This window comes from Bombus huntii, chromosome 11 (genome assembly GCF_024542735.1).
Source record: "Bombus huntii isolate Logan2020A chromosome 11, iyBomHunt1.1, whole genome shotgun sequence".
Taxonomy (NCBI): Eukaryota; Metazoa; Arthropoda; class Insecta; order Hymenoptera; family Apidae; genus Bombus; species Bombus huntii.
In genome coordinates, this window is record NC_066248.1 from 2,008,020 (window position 1) to 2,030,734 (window position 22,715).

At 34.1% G+C, this 22,715-nt stretch overlaps 1 protein-coding gene across 4 annotated transcripts; it reads left to right on the forward strand.

Moving 5' to 3' along the window:
- The first annotated feature begins 643 nt into the window (after positions 1-643).
- LOC126870986 (organic cation transporter protein-like) lies at positions 644-22,343 on the forward strand. Of its 4 annotated transcripts, XM_050629282.1 has the most exons (11): positions 2,438-2,631; positions 2,794-3,117; positions 10,314-10,415; positions 17,638-17,960; positions 18,806-18,909; positions 19,012-19,166; positions 19,344-19,654; positions 19,801-20,113; positions 20,812-20,993; positions 21,325-21,461; positions 21,577-22,343. In XM_050629282.1, the coding sequence occupies exons 3-11, from the start codon at positions 10,388-10,390 to the stop codon at positions 21,632-21,634; spliced, it is 1,611 nt and encodes a 536-aa protein (XP_050485239.1). In that variant the 5' UTR covers positions 2,438-2,631; positions 2,794-3,117; positions 10,314-10,387; the 3' UTR covers positions 21,635-22,343. The 4 variants fall into 4 exon arrangements, with proteins under 4 accessions (XP_050485240.1, XP_050485239.1, XP_050485242.1 ...); XM_050629283.1 differs by lacking the exons at positions 2,438-2,631; positions 2,794-3,117 and adding an exon at positions 644-914; XM_050629285.1 differs by lacking the exon at positions 10,314-10,415 and having other exon boundaries at positions 2,440-3,117.
- The last annotated feature ends 372 nt before the right edge of the window (positions 22,344-22,715 follow it).

Genomic DNA, 22,715 nt, shown 5'->3' on the forward strand with positions numbered 1-22,715 from the left:
CAATCGGCAATTCGTCCAACGACTCACTAACTGACTAACTCTAACTCTCGTTCTAACTCTGTCAATCCAAAAGAGGCTGCCTCCCGTCCCCGCTTCTCGGGTTAATCTTTGTTTTAAGGAGAGCCATATAATCATTTCATACCTCTGTCAGGTACATGTCCCTCCCGTGACTGTGGCTACGTCCAGTGACTCGCCATGTCACTTCGAGCCCAAACCCATCGTCATAAAGTCAGATTGGAACATTAAGACTATTTCTTATTTTTATTACTTAAGGGCGGCTATAGTAAAAGTCTGGACTAGTGTATTGGGGTTTTCCCAACACTCCGGACGGGAAATCCCGCTGTCTTTCCCTCTCCGACATATATATTTGTATGTTTGTATGTTGAAGCAATAAAAATAAGAAAATAACTTTTAATGTTCCAACCGGGCTTTAGGACGGATTGGGGTTTAGGGTAACCTAACGGGTCACCGGACGTAGCCACGGGCACGGAAGGGACGCGTACCTGACAGAGGTACGGAATGATTATATGGCTCTCCTTAAAAACAAGGATTGACCCCAGGAGTGGGGACAGGAAAATATAAGGACGGTCTCATTAGGCCGAGGGAGTCTTTTTTCGTGAGTGAGTCGCTGTATGAAGTGCGGACCGAGTTATCGAGAAGTTACCCGACCCGATCAGTACCCGGATACTTGCCATCCCGTGTGCCGTGGATTCGCTACCAACTCTGGAGCCATCGTCATTCGCGTCGGGAGTACTTAATTACCGCGTGTAACCGTGCTGACTGTCCCAATCACCTTAGCGCACTAAATCGCCCTCGCGTCGTACCGCATCCATAGCTGATCGTCGAGGAGATACGTCGGCCGCTCTCAACCTTACACCCGATGACACTATATATATATGACAATAGTCATATAGGTAATTAGTATTTGTAATCCGATAATATTGTCAGTATAAAATGTAACGTCGATTATTCGAGCCAATCATGCGAGAACGAAGAAAGTTGAAAACAGTGAAAGTGCTACTAGTACCCGCAGAAGAAACTTATAAATTAACAGTGATAAATATTAGGGAAGTAAAGTATGTTATCGAAGCTCGTTCACAACGAGTAGGTCCAATAACAGATTTCACTAGTTGGACAGTTTACTGTAGTAAAAGAATAAAACCTATAATGTCGTTTTTTATGACAGAGAGTTTCGAAATGTCGAAAAGAAGCTGATTGAAATTATCAAAGAGACTCGTATGGTTTCTCTTCGGAAGGAAATTTACATATTTTAACTGATTATCAGGTAGAAACGAAAATTATTCTGCGCTATTTTATATTATATCATATTTACATTTACCTCGAAGATTTAAATTACGATAATCTGTATGCTAATCGAGTATTAGCATCGATAGTAAATATAACATTCCGTATCGGACGATTTCCAAGTTTCGTTAAAAAGAATTTTATCAAAAGTATCGCCTCGATACTCTTATCTGACCTCAAAAAGAAAAAATCATTCGTATATCATTGTACATAAGCGTCGTTCCTTACTTGCGCTTGTCTATTTTATAATTATCCCGTCAATCGAGAACAAATGTCAGCGTCAAACGTTAGAAAGATTGGAAAAATGGCTAAAAATCGAGCTATCTGATCGTCAGAGAGTCTCGTACGGTGTTTTAAGAAAGAAAAACGATATTTAAATTGAAAAGAGCAATTTTATTCCATATCGATTTCCATTATTTTTTAGTTACGCTTGCTTTGAATATTCATTTGAAAATAATCATTCGCCAAAACTATTAAATCGCATCTAGTGTCTATACATTTTCTAACAAGAGATATCCACGAGCAACCGTTCGTTCTCCGTGCGACAGCAAGGCGATTCGCAATTTCACGAGCTCGTTAGCGGCAAATTGCAGCGATTCCCCGTCGCAAAAATAGATTTTTAGCAAGCGAGGCAATCGACCAGAGGGATCGGACATTTCGGAGGCAGTTCGCGCGTAAATCCATAGTCGTTTCTTCGGATCGATCTAATGCCTCTTCTATACATTCACCTTACCGTTAAATATTTACGCTTTGCTATGTACTGTACTCGATTTAGGATAACATTGAACGAGAATACTATCGAAGCGTATAACAAGCCAATGATAAATTAAGGGATCGATAAACTATAAATATTTTTATCTGTAATAGTTTCATAATTGAATTATATTCTATATCAAAAATAAACGAGTTCCGGCAGGATATTTTTCAGTCATAGTATATGTACATATTGTATATATGCAATATATTTCTGTCAGTGCAGTTGTGGGATAAAAATACGTAACAGTTCAGCGCAGAATGATCGCCGCTACCTGAACGTTTTGTCTCGTTTTGTTCCGTCTCGTTCCTTATGTTCGCCAGGACCGCACGGAAAACGCCAGGCGATCGCCAACATTGAGGCGGCGCGTGTAAAGTTAAGCATCGAAGCGGAGACGCGCGGCCAAACGATTCAGTTTCGCACGAGCAAGACGCGCAGGCAAACGGTGCCCTCGCATTTTAGTTGATCGCCGTCACTCGCGCACGACGCATGGCCAACGCAGTGCTACGTAAATCTTAGACGATACAATTTGTGGAAATCATTTTATTAGAATTTTATTTTTACGATCAACTGTAATTACCACGCTTTCACCTTGCTTCGATCTTCGTAGTTCTATTCTTCTTACTCTCTTCCTTTGTTTTTCTTTTCTTTCGTCTAATTGTATTCCGTTCATTCGATTCATCGACATTGAAAATAACATTCGATATTATACGTATCCGCGCTTCTATTTCCAGGACTTTGAGAAATTAATTTCTATCATTGACGTTTTACGCGATTTTCGCGAGATTTTCGTCGAGTTTGCGTAATTAAAAATTTGATTGGTTCTGAGAATTTGACGCGTTGGTCAGGTCTGAAGTCTATTAGAGATATCTTGGGTTACTGAAAATCGGTAATCGATAAAGGTTTGAAGAGGAGAGATCAGTCTTGTGTGCTCGTCTTGAGATACATACCGATGTGCTTGATGCGCGAGGGCTGACAGCAAATCGGAGCGAAACTCAAAATCGCGCGATCGAGAGAGTATCTCGAGAAACATCTGTTCCGTGCGGCGTGGGAAAGAGGTGAGAGAAACGTTTGTAAATACTTGCTCAACCTATTTTTAAAATCGATTAAGGATTCACCGGATTTTTATTTTGTTTTTGTAGTTTTATCGAGCTTCTGCTTTGTCTTTTTTATTTCTTAATAAAGTTAAGATCAGTAGATAGTTTAGTCAACTAAACGAAAACACAAAATTTAATAAATATTCTAAACGTTCACCTATTATCTTTGATATCGTATCTTTATCGTTTTGAAAAAGTATTTGAAAATATTTGTCTTTTGGTTAATTTAACGGAGCACGTGTAATAACTTAACGAACAAACGTGACAGAAAAAGCTTATAAATTCATTCAAGTGGTTTAAGAAATAAACCTCGAGTTAATTATCGTTAAAAATTTCTTGGATAAAAGAATCTTCCTTTTCATCGACACAAATGAAACCGGAAGAAAAATTAAAAGTTATAAAATTTATAGCAGTGGGTGGTTTGAGATTATTCGATGGTAATTCCTTTAATGCTTTGTCAAATAACGTCGATTAAGAAGATAACGGGATTGGTTAACCATGTTTTCTATCTTTTAAAATCCATCATCGCACGTGTGTATGTGAGATTACGAGACTTGAGCAATATCTTAAGCACGTTTCTAATATTGAAGACATTCTATCAAAATCGCGTTATTCTAATGCAACATTAGTGCATTATAAGTATCACTGCTAGGTCTAGTACATTGTAACTTAATAGGACTTGTATTTAATTTGCTAGAAATTCATTGAATATGCGTAGCAAAAAACTGAAACTCCATTCTGTTCTTAATATCAAAACTGGTATTATGATATTTCCAAAGAAAGAAATTAACGACACTTACATTTTATAACTTTTTATGTAAGATAGAAATTTATTTTAGAAATTTCTTCAGGTGGTTTTTTTCGGAAAAAGCAGACTCGTGTATGAGTATATACGTAACACATGTTCGCGGAAAGATCAAATCACACGCAGATATCGATACTTGCTAAAAATATGCTCTGATAATGCCGATACCGCGGGAGTTTCTCGAGAAACTCTCTGTTAATCCAAATTATACTCGCGTTCTATTTCCTGTATCGAAATTTATTTCTATGTGATGGAATGAATCCACGCTGGATGTAAGCTCGAGTCCGAATGGGGAAATTTTCAATCATCTTATCGGAACCACCGAATTCCTGTAAATCAATCAAGAAAGACAAAAATCAATGTGTATACTTATAATATTTAACTTCTATCTGATATAGGCATATACATATATGTAGATACTGAAATTTTATGGATAAGTGTAACGTAAAATTGTCTAACTAAGCGATAAATAGAAAAATTCGTATTCCTTTTAGTTAGACGGTAGTTAAAATTATCTCGTTAAAAAATTCTAATATCTTTTTTGTTGCTTGAACTTGGATAAGCGTAGTTTAGAACTATCTACAGGCAGTAGAAAAAAGAAAATTCTTTTAAACTCGAAGTTAGAATTAATTCGGCGTTAAAAGTTTCTAATACACTTGTACTTCTACTTTTTCAATCACTAAAAATGAAACTTAGCGGAATATTTATTAAAACATTCGAATATCTAATTTTCTTGTTATTTGTACTTCGATAATAGTGCAACGTATAACGTAAAATTATTTGCACGTGACGCACAAAGGTATTCATATTGTTTTTAAACTCGAGAATAATGGAAGTTAACGTTACTATTCATTTGTCTTTGTTATCGTTTGAACTTTGCTAATAAGCCTAATGTAAAATTACTTATATGTTAAGTTATTATAACATATAAAAAAGTCGAATTTCTATCCTTTTATCGTTTTAATTTAACTCACGTAGAAATTATTGTGATATTATATTATCAATAATTGTATTTTAATGTTTGTTCTGCTTGTTGCTTGTGGTCGGTTCACCAACACGTTCACATTGCATTAAGAATACTTGCGTTTTCAGCCATTGTTTAGCTTTTAACTATCCGTACAACGGTCGTTTTTGCGTACTCCGAAAATTGTCGGAAAACTATCAACGTGAATCATTCCACACACGTGTCGGTTGGAAAGGCGCCTTGACGCCTACGCGTTTTCCTACGCGCCCGGAAACCTTGATTTTTTTACACATTACACTCGAATGAAAGACAGTCTGCCAATTTTCCACGCGACGCAATCTGTATCACGCTTTTCTCACGATACCTGCTTCGAGATAAATTATCGTTAAACGCGGGAAACGCTGGAAGTGAAGAATTTTCAGCCTCTATACAAAGTTGCAGTTACATCTGATACACGTTATCGCGTGTATTAGATGATAGGTACATTATAAAACGTTATATATAAATACAATCAATCTTAATCAGATTTTTATCCGTCAAGTATTACGCGTTCATTAAGAAATTTTGTGAAAACGCGGATATTGCATTGATTTGATCGCATAGATGCATTAAGGATGCGTACGAGTTTCGTAAGAGAATTTCGCCTGCAGTGTTCAACAGTTATAGCTCCGGGCAATTCAGGAGCAGGCTGTTTAGGTCATTTTTTTAATACAGGCCGGAGGCATTCTGGTGCCTTAACAGAACAACGGGCCAAAAAATATGCGCAGTTGATCGGACTGCAGCGACTGTAGCCAAATGTAATCGTGGACGAAGTTCAATGCCGCGTGGACTTTCACGAAAGTCGAGATCGACCGAGATCGTCCCCGATTTTCTTCTCCTTCTTTCTAAAAAAATCTCTATTTTATCGATTTTTTCTTGAAAATAATCTTTCCGAACGCTTTCACGATTTTTGTTCTTGTTCTTATGTTAGTTTTACAACGAGAGATGGAGGAGATGATAAAATGGAAAAGTCGAACGATAAATACGATAAATAGTTTTATTTAGTATAGCTGAACTATGGTACGTGATATTTTAAGTAGGTTTTTAACGCACTGATTAGTTTCTTAACGATTGAATTTTGTTGTCGATGATCTAAGACTTTTTACAGTTTCTTAAATTAATCGATTGTTACGTTAGATAGATACGTTGTACGGGTTGCCATTGATTTTTATAAATGTTTTCCTGTTTGATTCTATTCTTCTTCGCGGAAATGGAATACAAACAGTGACCGTTTTATAAGGATTATACGAATGATTATTATTACAATTTCTTTTGGAGGTATATTAAGTTTATTGAGAAGACTGCTTTATATATTGCAATGGTAATGGATGGTGCATCGACGAAAGTTTGTCTGTTCGCAGTGCAATCAATTGAGGCACGCATTTAACACGTCGTGGCATCGTCGGTACTTTTGCTTCTATCAATGTCTCTCATTCTCGACTTGGTATTCATTGCGTTGCACATGTGGTACAAGACGAGTATAAGGTGCTTTGTGTAACAGCTTGGACGAAAATAATGACGAATATGTATAGACTGGTTACACTGAAAGTTTTACGTTAAAAAAGTAAAAAAGCAATTAAGTTATACGCTTATCTTACTAGAATATTTTTCATTACACCGAAGCAATACGTAATATTTCAAGAAAGAAATCATCTTATTCGAACGAATCGTTCATTTGACATTTTTATTGTAAAATATGTTGATTCGAGCGCGACAGAGAATTAAAATTCTTTAAATAGCACCGAAATGCTTGATTTACAAATATTTTGAACGTAACGTGTTAATAGCAGCAACAAATGACGTTTTTATTGAACATCAAGTGAGATAGAAATTAAAATGTCACTTGGTGTTCTAATAGCTGTGTTAAGTATTGCAAGAGAAGCGTGTGTATTATTCATCGACAACTAGAAACTTGAAACTAGAAGCTTTTATTTCTCTCCCACGAAACTAGTTAACATTTTACGGATCAGTGCATATTTGCATGGCGCAACTTATGTTGTATAGCTCGCGACCATTATCTGGTTGTAAATAATGTTTGGAAGTAATTTCCTGAATTTTAGATAAGTTTAAGTAGTTTCGTTAGCGGCGACGTACAAATTTGAATCGACTTTACTTTGACAGAACAAAATGTTTAAAATAATATATCGTCGAAATAAAGTATCGTCCTATATAGTAGTAGTAATTATACATATAAAAGGACTAGCAATAATTTTACGTAAACAAAGCAGCTATCTAAAGGTCGACAATTTTGATTTTAACGTTTCCTTTTCCTCGATAAATATTCACGCGAGTACATATTTACGCGTAAGTCATATCCGGTGCTGTCGACACATCGAGTATTTAGCATTTATCGAGTAAAATCTTTGTTATTGTTTTCAAATATTTGTTTTATCTAACAAGAAGACGTTCTTTAGACGATAGATTTATTAAGTTGCATGCTACATTTTTCAGGGACTATTAGCATTTCCCCATTTACGCGATACGAGGTTCTGATACGTGTTATCGTTCTTCTGCTTCCTGGTCTCAATCGTAAGATTTTGAAACAAAGAAGAAGGGAAGAAATTTTTTATCACTGGTAGTAATCGAAATATTTTGTTAACATTGAATTTTCGTTAAAATCTTTCCGGTCTAATCGTTAAATCAATAACGATCCGTTGCATAATGATAAATAATAAATCGATAATTGATCGATGATTATTTGAATAGACGTTTATGTTTTTGTGGAAGAATCGTTTTTATTGTATATGAAATAGAATTTTGTAAGAAGTACGTTTCTAATTATAACTATAATCGTTCAGTTTTCTTAATTAAACTCGTTGCACGTTAGCTCACAGTAAGATAAAATAATTGAAACTGTTGCTTGATATATGCGCATATTGATATGGCTTTACATATTGTAATAGTTGGGAAATCCATGTGAATTTTCCTTGTACAAATACTAGAGAAGTGTGTCGCAGTAATACCAAGCCCCTTAGTGTTACTCAGAAACACTAACGTGGAAGAAATAAAAAAGTTATGCCTGATCGATAGACAAAGAGATCGTAATTTTATAAACCAACATTGTATTTGACAAGAGCAACGAATAAAAGAAGACGAGTTGACGATTGTTACATATATATAGTATATATGATAGTACATATAGAAAGTGATATACTCATGAGTAATTATTGTTCAAATTATATTATTACATTAAGGACTTGACAAGTTGTTTGTGTTTTTTCCAATCCACTTAATCGTAAGAGATGATTGTACTATCTTAAGTAGACAGACTGCTTCACCTAAAAAGCTGATTAAAATTTTTATGTTCTGTCTACAGTTTAACGATAACTAATATAATTAGAGATACGATAGGGAATTAATCGTCTGTCACGATATCGTATATACAGAAAATTATTTATGGTGCCGTTTTTTACGCGTGATTAATTAAGATAAACATGACATGACATAATCCTATTGTATTGTTTTTTGTCTTATCTACGAAGATCAGCTGTATTTACGATAACGAATAATATACAACCTGAAATATTTGTAATTTCGGACGAAACAATTAGAAACGAAATTATGGGAACGAACGAGATTAATGCGAAATATATTAATTAATTATAGTTACGTAATACAATAATAATGAAATATGTTTTCTCATAGTTCGGAGGAAGAATGAGAATCGTTAGGAAAACAGTGTTTAATCTCGTTCGTATACTTTGTACTATGTTATTTACCATTGCATCATTATTGACGCATTCCTTATGCATTAGCATATCGAAATATTTTGTAATTCGATGAATCTCAGAAATTCCGCGCTTTTTACAATGGATAAATCAATGTGTGTTTAATACAGCGGAGGGTTGACTAATGAGATTTGTCTAACAAACAGTGGTTCAAGGCAAATTCCTAAGTTGTAAATATTTTAGTGACGCAAATACTAATCAAATAAATCGGGTCATTTCTATTAACGACGTTGATCATAGTCGATCGAAGAGTTTATTGAGAGATTGGGATAAAGTTTTCCTCTTCTGGATCTAGCACTGATAGAAAACCGTGCGTTTATATCCATAAGCCTACGTACATACAAAAGAGGCATTTTATTAAATAAATTTTACAAAAGGCAATTGCAAATTATTTTCTCGTAGCTTAATAGTATTCACCTTGGCAAATCCGTGGCTCGTACGAAAACATGCCGATAGTTGCACAAATCCGAGCATAACCATAAATACGAATTCCATCTTACCAGTTCGTTAATCTTTGACAATTCCTTCTGCGAGTTGGAGAAAAGTTTTACAAAGAGCGAGATAAATAAATAAAGAAGAAAGGTGGTAAATTGTAGGGTGGATTTGCGTGCCGACGCGAGCGAAAGATTGCAAGTGGTTTTAATCGTAATTAGTATCCTGTGTACAGTGTATAACAGGAATCAAGGATGGTAATAAGCGAATGTGTGTTGTGGTAGGATCGCGCGAGCCGCAGGTATTCGCGATTTTCTTTGCTCGGCAGCTTTGATCGTTTTTCCTTTTGCTTTTCCTTTCCCCCTGTCACGACTTCACCACAGGTCAATAACATTCTGTCCTTCTGACTGGCGACTCGCATTGTCTCGACCGCGATTCTTGGCGCCACCGATGAAATTGCGAACGCGATATTCGCGTTACGTGGACGCGCGTATAATTAACGTTTCTGAATCTTTGGTAATCGGATAACGTTCGATTACGCGCTCGCGATCCATGGGCGTTTTAACGAGGCCGGGACGCGCGCATTGTGTAACGTTTAGGCTTAGATTAGATAGTCCTAGTTTACCGAGGTTGATATTCCTTGTTACTACAATTCAATGCAGATGCGATATCGAGTTCCAAAATTGGTCATCGAATGAACGGTAGACTGCGGATTTTTATACAAATTCGTATCTTCGTTATACGTTCCTCGACCTTTTGGAATAAGATAGATTTATCAAATGGAAATTGTTTAAAGAGGATTTGCACCAGGATTACTATTCTCTTCATTTTCTTCAATGTTGCGAGTGATGAAACGCTTTGAGAGTATATGTACATATTATTGCGAGATAACATCGATCTGTTATTCAATTTCTTCTAGATTCAGAGTAATTTGGAGATGATAATCATTCTGTTTGTGCAAAATTGATCGATGTATATCGATTGCCATTTATGCTAACAGACGAAGATTCGAATGATCTTTATGAACTTTATGCTACAATTTAATCGATTCCTTTAAGATAAAAGCAAAGATTTCGAAAATTATTGCAAATTTTGAAACGAATATAGAAATTTTGTTGCGACGTTAAAGAACAATCATTACATATACTTGGACGCACATTTTCAAATATCCATCGTTCGTATGTTACAGATAGCACACATTAACGAAAATAAAACGTGAACGAATTGCAAAGAAAGAAAATAGCTGCAAAACCAGGCAGTGATATGAAGAATACGCAAACCAACAGTTATGGTATGTCAATTTGTTCTATATTTAATATTAATTCAATCTCATATCATAGAGAATTATATCGTATGGAAAATTATTCATCAGTGTTGGAAGAATTAAATACTTACAACCTTTTTTGGATTATACGAATATCATATCTCGAGTAAACATAGATAATTGTAGAACAAACAAATCGCACGCTACAACGTGATATCTATTTTAAATACCTGTAGTACAAATGTGCGAAATCCTAATTAATCAACGTAATTATCTAATTAACAATAAGCTCTTTAGATCTTGATAGGGATAATTTCTTCGAAAAACGTACATTTGATGTATTCGACCTTGCAGATGTTAAAATCTGATATTTAGCAAATATTTAATAGCAGAAATTGATCTGACGTCGTTTCTTAATTCTTTCGCGAATAAACAATTTTTGATTTATGCCAGAAGTTTCATTTCTATCGTTCATTCGTAATAAAAACACATTTTTCTGACGTTTTTCTTTCGATCGAACTCGACTAAAGCTTATTTTATAGCATCAATTAATTATTCTACTTCTTCCTCTCGAATCTCTCTCTTCTAAATAATTTATTGTTTCAAAGTAGGTTGCTTTTGCAATTCTATCAGGTCAGTCCCAGGGACTGCACGTCCTCGGGTACGAAATTTATCGGTAGCGAGAGACAATGACTTCATTATCGAACCGAGCGTGCTGCACTTCTCGCATAAGAATTTGTTCGCTGTATGTCGAAACGAATCGATGATAAAACTTGAAGGAAGTCTTTGATCTAGAAAGACGTTAGCAATATGCTCCGAGCTCCGACCTTTCCAGTCGCCCAAGAAGGTAGATAATGTTGTGTGCTCTGGAAACGAAGGCTGATTTCCACTGTCTCGAGGTTACCGTACATTTTACGGTTCACATGGACTTGTTGATCGGTTTTTCTGTTCGAAACTGGTTTTCTCGTCACTTGCTATACTTAAACGTAATAAAGGTTAAAACGGCGTGAACACATTATCGAGGAATCTTGCTCCCGTTTTACCGAGAAGTCATTTCGACCGAGCAGTATCCTACTGGAAAATATTATTTTACGGCGACCGTCAGGAAACGCGGATTAAAAAATGTTCATGCTGTCCAGCTGTTATTAGATACGTTTATATCGCGTATCGAATCGTTCAACGGAGAAAAATGATAATTTCGTATCCAGAAATAAATATCTTTTTGCAGAGAATATTTCTGAGAAAGTATTATGTACCGTAAACTCATTGGACACGTGTATACTTATTTTCTATGTCAGGGTTCTTGAAAAAGATTAGATTTCTGATTCGATGCGTGTAATTTATTTGTCTTCGAGATATAGAATTTTTATATCTTTTCTATGCTAAAAGTGCGTTCTACCGTAGTCTAGTGTAACCTCATTGTAGATATTTGGGAAAAGGTACCATTATTTCTATGTAATTCGAAGCATTTTATGTCATTTAGTAACTTTTGCATTGATTATATCGTTTCGAAAGTATACGTAAAAGTGTGTGTGTGTGAGTTGAAAAATTAACAAAGTTATGACTATTTGAGAAAAGCAGGACTCGCGCAGCTGAGGATGCATAGAAGGATGATTAAAAGCAATTTTCTCAGAATTATGTTTTTTTCTTTTTTGTTACTTGGTGAATTGATTGTAATTTTTGTATGCACCTGTCGTAGTTACAGTTCATGTCAGAATTAATTTGAAAATCTTCTTCTCTTCGTATTTTCGCAGTCGATAAAAGATATAAAAAGGAGTATAAAAAGCCGATTGTTGGGCTATCTTTTTAATTATCTCTTTAATTTATCTTTCCAATTATTGACTTGTTTCCTTCTTTTAAAAATCTCTAGTGCTTTTTTCCGCTAATCAAAACGACTGATTCATAGAAGTCACGAGCGACTCGATTTTGATTAATAATCTTTCTTTAGTCTTTCTTTAAAAAATGTTGGAACGTTAGCAGTAAAGTGTCAACGAGAAAATTGTACAGGTTTCCTGTAACAAATGTCCCAAGGAAAGGCTACGAAACATGTCATACAGTAGAATATTTCTTTAACACAGTATTTTCGTCATACTTAATATTTATACATCTATATTATATCATATATTTTTGTCTATAGTAATGACATTCATACGTACACATAGCGAAGTCACAAAGTCGTAACATAGTTTTCAACATTCATGTTATTTAACACCTGTCGTCAATATTATCAGTCTTCTTCACAAATCAATCAATACGTCAAGATATTTATTTGTATGTATCTATTAATTACGTATTATTTACGAAGCATGTTTTATGGTTGTCAAATGCCTACTACCTTCGTGTTATTTGACCGTATGTGTATAAATATGTACGACTGTATGAAGCTGGTAAGAACGCGGATAAGATAATGTAAGAACGTCTGAAACTATCGTGGTGCAGTTAGCTAAATCCTCGAATTTATCGATCGCAATTCTACGATAAACTTTATTTCTTCATCATGCATTTTTCTTTTATTTTACGCAATCTTACGCACGCAAAATTTGTAAAGCGTATCAGGTATCGTTAGAAAAAATATAGAAAATGAATCAAAAGTGTGAAATATATGAATCTGCTCGATTATGTCTTCTTCCTTTTTCACATAGTTCGTTTATATAAATCTCGCACATTGAACGCATAATAATGAAATAAAATGTCTTGTGAATGAGCTTATCATAGGAATAGCTGCAAAGTTTTTGGTATCGTTTTGTTTTTTTGTTTTAACTTAACATTTAGAATGGATCGTATTTCTTCTTGTCACGTTGCCAAACTGAACAAGTGTCGACAGTATTATGCAATAATGCGATGACTGAAACCGTATTGGTATGGCAATTAAACTTGTAACGACATCGATATCTGGTCTTGAAAGATCATACAGGTGTGCAGTACTTTTAATTTGTTTTATTCGTAATACTAATTATTCCCTCGATGATGAAAGAAGACATGGTATTGAAACTGAAATATTTACTTTCTATCGTAATGGTCGATGTGACTGTAAACGATCGATTAAAAAATATTTCACTTTCCTAATAATTGAAATTACGTTCACATTTAAAATATCTATTCTACTACAATACGTATCAAAAAGTAGAGTCTTAGATGGTACACTTTAATCATCGAATTGTATGAATCATTGGTCGGGGAACTTTGCTCAATTTTATCCGGTCAAAGTTCGTGGAAGGAAAGTTCAACCGGTTCATTGCGCAGAGCAGATGAATAAATATTAATTGCAAGTTCATGTTGTTAGGCGTAGTGATATCAGACGGGAAATATTCTTTGTTTTACGAAATATCAAGTTCGTGTGAAACAGAAGTAACGTGAAATTGATAATACGAGTTGAAGTGAAACTAATTAAGATGTGCAATTGATTTAAATAAATTGAAAGAGGATGCGTTTATACAACAAGTAAAGAAGTAAATGTGTAAATAATACAAACTCGTATTAAAAAAGCGTACGTTTTCTTAAATACGAGCGTATTATAAAATGATAAGTCTAAATATAATAATTCCTCTGTTATTTCTTATCTCTTGCTTCGTACTTCGATTCCTTTACTCTTACGAACTAGATAATAAATGTGTAAATCTAATTTATAATTTCATAATGAATTCGGAATGTGATGCTGCAGGTACAGACAAATTTAAAATAAAGTTGAGCTTCGGACGTAAAAGGGCAGAACTAATTAAAAAATATGAAATCCGTACAGATTTGAAGTTTTTATATATGTATACACTAAGATAATAGGATGATAAATTTGAAGAAAAATCAACGTTCGTTACCACAATGTAATTAAAACATAGATAATGCAGAAAGTAGCCTTAATTACATATAATTGATTATGGTATCGGAGGATACCGATTATTAACTTAGAAGATACCTCAAACGTCATTTTTATTGCAACTGAAACTTACGTTATATTAACTATGTTTTCTAATTTACGAAATCTATCGTTCTTCCATATATGTAAATACTATACGCGAATACTACTTTTTACAAAGTATCGCTAGAATTTATCGATATCTGGAACTGCAAACTAAAATATTTGCTTTCCTCCTTGTCATTCAAACTTCGATTTGCGCAATGGTAAACGCGTGTAATCGCGACTTTACAACATTCATTATGTCTAATAACACTAGACACTGATAGATACAAGCATCGAGCGTTTCGAGGTCTGACATATCTCGACTTTATGATTTCACCGTCACGTCGGATTATATTTTCCTGTATGAACCGGTAATTATCATATACACCGTTGTACTCGGTCGCGGGGTCATTTTAATTTTGTTAACTAATGTGGACAATGCCTGAACGTGATCGTATCTCATTTTCACGCGAAACCGCTTTGACATGCAAAATATGTGTAAACGAGCGTGTCAGAGTCACGATAAGCGTGTACCGACCAATCGGATTTCTCTCTCCGGCGCACACCCACTTGTTGCGCAAAATCATCGCGTAAGTAAGTAGACGTAGTCGACGTCGCATCGACAACGCGACGGTGTTTGTCGTCAAGGAGTGACGAATACGAACGATCGATCTACAGTAAACAGTTTAATTACACGTGCTGTCGCTTTTTTCCCTTGACGCGACGTTTATCTCATTGGCGGTTACTACCGTACGTTTTTATATCGATCTGCAGGAAATCCTAGTATGAATCTATTCAGTAAGATGAATTTATCAAAGACGATCAAAATGTACCGTTACACGCGTTAGTACGCGGATACTATACATTCGCTGTATTTGTTGCTTCGTATTTATCGAGGGGATGAATTAAACACTGTGTCGTTTATTCTATAAAAATGTGAACCAGTTATCGTAGCTTGAAGATGCACGAACAATTTCTTTCTAACAATGGCATTTAATCGTAGAGTAGATTTTAAAAAGAAAGTGATTATCCTCGTCGTTTCTTAAATTCGACGTGGATCACTTTTTTATATTTTTTAATGATATAGAACTAGTGTTGTGTCCGAATATTAATGTAAGTAACAGTACGTACGTCGCGGTTTTGTAGCTAATCTTTAGACGTTCTTGTTTTATTAAGATGTGCGTAGTTCGATTAATATTGTGTCTTCGAAGACAATCGAGAGACGCCTACGAATATGTTAAACATCGTGTTTATGTAATTCATCAAGCCATCTTGATCGTAAATCACATGGAGGATTTGATTAAAATCGTTTATTATGTGCTTGCCTTTAACAACCTATGCGATTAAGCGTCTTGTTATTAACTTAAACGCAATCGTTTATACGTTTCATAATACCAACTTACAATATCGCTGCGAGAAAATAGATGATATATATATATATATTAAAGATTGTAAGAAAACGGATAATTTACGTTGGCGAAGAAACATTTAGTAGAAGCTGTGTAAACGATATTTGTCATGTTGAAGATCATGTATATCGCTAAATTATAAAAGTTTAGGATTTTCTAGAAAGCGAACAACGATGATTGCTTTTTAGTTGCACGTGCGAGTATTTAATTATTATTATCTGCGTACGTAATGCTTCTTTTTTTAAACAATCATCAACCGAGTCCCTTCTCATAACCGGGTGGGGAGGGCTGAGAAAGATAAACTATTATTAATACACTTTTTAATTGTTTCGTGTATCGTTACGCTTTTTTGGATGTTGATTTTGTCTACACGAAGCAATAAATCAATGATACAGGAGACAGTAATAAGAATCTCTTGCCTGTCGACTGTGGATTTTTCAAAACGACCCTTCATTTAGGATGTAAATTAAGGATACCAATAAAATGTTCGTATTATACGCTGTTAACTAATTTTTAGAAAATTGTTGGTATATATAAATCATAAGATAAAATTTAAAATTACAAGAATGGAAGAGATTAGAAGAATTTTAAAAGAAAGGGTGATTCTAGCGTGTTGAAAATTGTGTTGCAATTGTGTTTTTCTTATAAGAAGATGACAAATTTCTGGTAACCTATAGACAAAGGGAATCGTATCAGCAGCTGATTAAATAGTAATTGAGCAACATGAACTGACTACTCTAAGGACTACACAACAGGTCAAAATCATTAAAACAACAATTAATCGCAATCTTCGACTCTTTTAATTATTAGATTGAGTTAGCCTTCGCCAGAGATAAGTATTTTCCATTAAGTAATCTCTATTTATGTTTAGCCTCTTTGATAAGCGTCTAGTCGTACGATTCCCATTGTCTTTAATTGTGTTCATCGTTGGTTGAAGCGATTTGCTAACGCAACGCACGAATACATTAACATACAGATAAAATTGATGTGCTTTATTGATCTGCATTAAAATAGGATTGTCGTAAATTACGTAAGATATTATATTTCAATTAATTAATGGAGGATTTGTTTAAATTAGTGTAGTACCTACAGATAAAAATAAAAGTGCTAACGGGCCGGAAAAAATGGGAAATCTCAATGGGGATATACCTGTGGCCCTTTACGCCATTGGGTAATTAAATAAGGTGTACTTGACCGTGGTTCATCCGCATCTATGGAACACATGTGCGTGCTAGGAATATCAAAACCGTGGTACGAAAGGTAGCTGTTAGTTGTGAGAGAGTTGCGAGGGAGTTGCGAATAGTTGCGGGTTAATCGTCACGCATGAGTTGTCGAGTCGTCGTCAGTTGTAAGTTATAAGTTGTAAATTGTGAATTGCGAATTATCAATTTAGTTCCCTTAGTTATATCGCATTACTGCGTTGAATAACCATTTAGTTTCCTGTTTACATCACAATAAATAAATCTGTAAATATCACTAACCAGTGATTTCTACGTAAGTAGTTTCGATAATTCCAATAATGTTGAAATTACCAATAACATCTCGACGTAGATATTTTTGGTTGATTCTTTACGCATATCTTGAATTATATGTGAAATTTCAAGTAATAATTCTTACATAAGACATCTTTTATCTTTGCTTGAAGTCAACGTTGTTAAGCTGTTTACGTTATCTTGTTTAAATCTGTTTTATGAAATTATGACATCACTGATGACCTATAACTGAAGGGATCTTAATTTATTAGTTACCATGATTCTTATTTCGGCACGATGAAATGAAATTTCTGTAAATGTTATAGACTAATTATACAAATTTATAGACATATATTCACATAAAGCATAATAATATAATTGAAAAGTAAATAATACATATTTCACGCAAATTATAAAAAGTATACAAATATTCCTATTCCTAGTATCTAAAATATCTTCATTTTATTGTGTAGCGGAAGTGAATGGCAAGCAAGTCTCGAATGGTAAAGAAGAGATTGTCGACATTGGTGATGAGGTCGATGCCGTGCAAGAAGCTATCGGAAATCTTGGCAGATGGCAAATATACGTTTGTCTGGCAATTTCTCTGGTCAAGTTCCCGATCGCTTGGCATCAGCTCGCGATCGTCTTCATGGCGCCACATCAAAATTTCAACTGCACCTCGCCAGCACACACGGAAACGTCTAATCAATGCGTAGTCAATGTCAATGGTACGTTGGCAGAGTGCACAGAATGGGAGTACGACAGGAGCACGTTCACTGAGACAATAATATCGCAGGTAATTGTTGAAAGCTTGTTCACCTAATTAAGATTTTTTCCTTCAGAGAATCGAATGGAAAACGGAGGTAATCGTTGCCTTAAATTACAGTGATGGAGTTAGGTTTTTAATGATTCTTTCTTGCTTATTACTTTGTTTAAATAAACACGAACGTTACGCGCCGTTTATGTATCTCAAATGGAATAATTAATCGAAATATACGATGGATTTTTAACGAGACAAAAAGAAAAGAAACGATTTATATAGATGCGTTTGACGAAGTTAAGTCGTGTTGGGTAAGTGGACACACTCGATTGGTATGTTTTTAATGTTGGTAGTTTAGCGTTGTTCATTATGTTATGATTGCTGAAATTATATTTAACATAATGTATAATTTAGGGTATAAATAGATACGTAAAACAAGAGAGCGGGAGATTTTGCTTAATGTGTGCTGGATTCTTTTTAATCGAAATAATTCTTTAGAATAATAATTATAGTTATGTGTAGGATAATATAGAAAAAGAATAAATTTTTTTGAAAAGCGTTTGTTAATACGTACTACGTATTATCAATAATATAATTTGAAATGATTCATTTTTTAACTTATTCGTATTTAATACACCAAAAAAAAAAAAAAAAAAAAAAATAGAAATTTTGTCATAATCTCTATTAGGTTGTTTGTTACAAGAATAGTTGCATGGATATGGAAAGAATTATAATGATTTTCTATTTTCTTGATATAATACGTATAACCGTTCATTTTTTTAAATTACGATAGTTTTTTTTTATTATCCTTTAATTGGAATGTCCGTTCATTTGTAAAAATTATTCTAAACGAATGTTTCTTTATGATTACGTTATTTCAGTGGAATTTGGTATGCAGTCGAACGCATTACGCTAATATCCAGCAATCTATTTTGATGTTTGGCGTACTTTTGGGCAATATCATATTTGGCAATATAGCAGATAGGTACATATACTATCGATTCTTTTTTCACGAATCAAACTTTGTATCTTGTCAAATTTGAAAGATCGAAATTTATTACTCTCTAAATTTGTCATTCAAATTCAGGTACGGTAGAAAAATGCCGCTGATGATAGCAGTAGTTCTTCAATTAGTTTCCGGTATCGGATGTGCTGTCGTGCCATGGTTTCCAGCACTGTTATTAATGAAATTGCTTAGTGCTTTAGCTACTGGAGGTACCATGGTTACCAGTTACGTCATTTGTAAGTAATAATTTAATATTAATAAATATATAATCACATACACTGTTATTTAAGTTCTTCGTTGCAATTTGGATACTTCTTCGTTGAAAATTTCATTCCAATATAACACTAAAATTTGTATACTGTAACGATTTTTAATTTATAGACAATGTAATGATAGTTATAAATATTTAACAGGTATGGAGATTGTTGGAACACAATGGCGCGCAGCCATCACAGTACTGTATCAAATTCCATTTAGTTTGGGTCATATGTCACTAGCCGGATTTGCATTTTTATTTCGTCACTGGCAACATCTTCAAATCGCCATCACATTACCCTCTATCATTCTCTTAAGTTATTGGTGGGTCGTACCTGAATCTCCTAGATGGTTGCTTGCCTTTGGAAAGCAACGAGCAGCTTGTAGGATTTTACAGAAGGGTGCCAATATTAACCAAATTAAAAACAAGGACATTCCAGACATGGTCAGAAAACACTGTTTGCAGCAGGTAAAATTTCTAAATTTCTGTTTGATTGTAACGACACCGAAAATTTTATTTTTACTCGTTCGTTGTCGCTTTTATTCACACAAAATTCCCATGAAACTTATATTTATATCATCCATTATTTCCATTAATATTCGATGTTTTTACAGAATTCCAAACGATCACATTTGGATTATAAAGCATCGTTCTTGGACCTGTTTCGCACGCCCAACATGAGGATAAAATCGCTGTCGATTTTCTTCAATTGGATCGTTTGCGGGATGGGGTTGTTTGGAATGTCTCAATATATAGGACAAGTCGGTGGAAATATATTCATAAATTTCACTATTTCTGGCGCCATACAGATACCTGGGAATTTCGTTGCTTGGTGGGCAATGAACAAACTTGGTAGAAGGATCACCTTAATTTGTAGTAACTCGATCGCTGGCGTTGCGGCTCTTTTGCTCATCATTGTCTCAGATGGTACATATATTCGTTTCGATTGAACGTTTTTCTAAATGAGTATTATCAAACAAAGATCACAGAGCAAAGATATGATAAGTCGAACTTTTATTCTTTATAAGGATTTCGTTTATCATAATTCCTCGAGAGATAGGTTCTTTTCGCAGCCTATCATTTTTCGTTCACGTGCTAAAAGTTCACATTCCGTTAAGTGGACTTAAGAGTCAGGAGTTCATTTAACGGGGCACTAAGTAAAATTTTCAATAGAAAGAAGTTCCAGTAAAATAGGTGCAGATGAATGTACTGTAATTCCCAATTAATTAAACTCCTAATTGAACACCCGAATCTAACTGTTTGAACGTGAACTTTTATCATGCGGAGGAAAAGTAGTAGCGATAGGTAACGAAGGATTCCTAATCAAAAAAAAAAAAAAAAAAAAATGATATCCTTAATATTTTACAAAACGTCGTAAGTCCTTTACTAATTCCCTAAAAACTTGCATTTTTGAACCTTTAATAAGTTGGTTTCATGTCACAGCTACATAAATATAAGTACTGAAACATAGTACTTATTTCTATTTTAATCAGTAAAACAAAATTTTAAAACCAGAAAATCAATAAAAATGGTCTTATCGTATATTTCCTCTGTTATTTTGATTTTTAACGAACCAAATGATTGTATTTTCTTTATTTTATCGATGCACGTTTTACTTGTTGCAGATATCGCGTGGCTTCGATTAATTCTAGTCTGCTCGGCCATCGTTGGCATGTCTGTCTCTTTCACCACTGCTTATCTATTTTCCGGTGAATTATTCCCTACGGTCATTAGGAACATCGGTGTGGGTACCAGCAGTATGTGCGCCAGGATAGGCTCTATTTCAGCACCCTTCATAGTATCTTTGGTAAGTTCGAGGATAAGAATGTGAGATTCGCCTGTTAACGAGTTTATTGTGCTCGCGAAAACAGATACTGACGGCGGTAGATGTGCTCAAATGAGATAACGTGGTATGGTACTCATAGTATAAATAGTAAATAGCAAAGTATTCATATTTAATCATTCATAATGTGATTAGTAGAAAAAAAGTTCTCTTTTAGAACGAGTTTCTTTATGTTCTCAGAGACCGAGTATATTTCATTTTTACAGGCCATCGATAAAGAACAAATTTTTTATTTACTCAAACCTTATGTTTTTCGTATATTCACTATTAATGAGTTTTTATTAATTTCTTAAAGGATCACCTTCAAACTTGGCTTCCACCAGCTTGTTTCGGGATCCTTCCACTCATCGGTGCCGCCCTTTGCTTTTTATTGCCAGAAACAGTTGGATGTACACTGCCAGAGACGCTCGAAGACGGCGAAAATTTTGGGAAGTTAGTGTAATTTTTGATACTTTTAGGATGCTTAATTCTCAACAGCTAAATCGCGGACTTTTGTACATTTGCTTTTTATTACATTTTAAAATACTCTTTTTGGTATTTGTTATAGGAAACCCCATAAAATAAAGAAGAATCCAAAAGATATTGAAGCAGAAGCGGCACTTTGAACGAAGACTGAGATTAACTGTTATTACTTAGAGATTATTAAAAAAAAAAAAAAAAATTAGGAAAAAATTGCGTGGAGAAGTAACAAAATCGGAAACGTGGCGTTTTATAAAGAAATTAGCTGTATATATAAATGACACTGAGAGCATTCCGCTTTTTTATTTATTATATTATTATATCCACAAATTTATCGGTGTTTCTCTTCACACGTATCGAAGCACACCGATTTCATTTTCCGACAAATTTTTTACTTATTATTAATAGCTGATAAACTAAATCAGTATATACATTTGTTCGTATGGAAACAAAACTTCTTAATAAAAGAGTAGTACAATTATTCTAAGGCGCCTTAAAGATGTTTTTGATATCGAAAATTTTATAGAATCGAAGAACGTTACTTACTGGCGAATGTAACAACTGCGAGTAGAGTGCCTTATATCATTTGTATGCAAATGTCTAAATAGATCATATATTTTATAAAAGTGAAATGTTATTTCTCTCCGTCCTTTGCAGTGTTCTTCTTCTATGTATAAAATGTAAATCTGCATAATGGTACAATAACATTAATTAATTCAATGTTAGTGAAAGTGAAACAATTTTTTAGATATATGAATGTGCGCCATTTGGTACATATTGGTATTAGTTATTTTAAGTAATTTCATAATTTTACAATTTGCATTGAATAAAATACAGACGATTACATTCCTAGAACTGACCATTCTTTCTTCTTTCCTACAAACGATTAACTATGCAAGTCCTATTATCCTATGTTTATCACCGTTATATCGTAAGACAATCGACGCGTTTACGTAACTGACAATTTTTTATTGATACGATGTATTAAAAATATTTTGATGCATCTATCTTATATTTTCATATTTTTTCAAAAAAAAAAAAGAAACAATTATAGGCGTAAAAATGTACAAAAATTCATATTTATCAGATTTCTTCCCGCTGCTTTCGATTCGTAATCTAAATTTTTGAATATCGGCGAAAATTTAGAGATAAATGACGCGAATGTTATAAATTGTAGTATGTAATTTAACATTATTAATATTATGAAAATGCAGTGACATTAGTAAT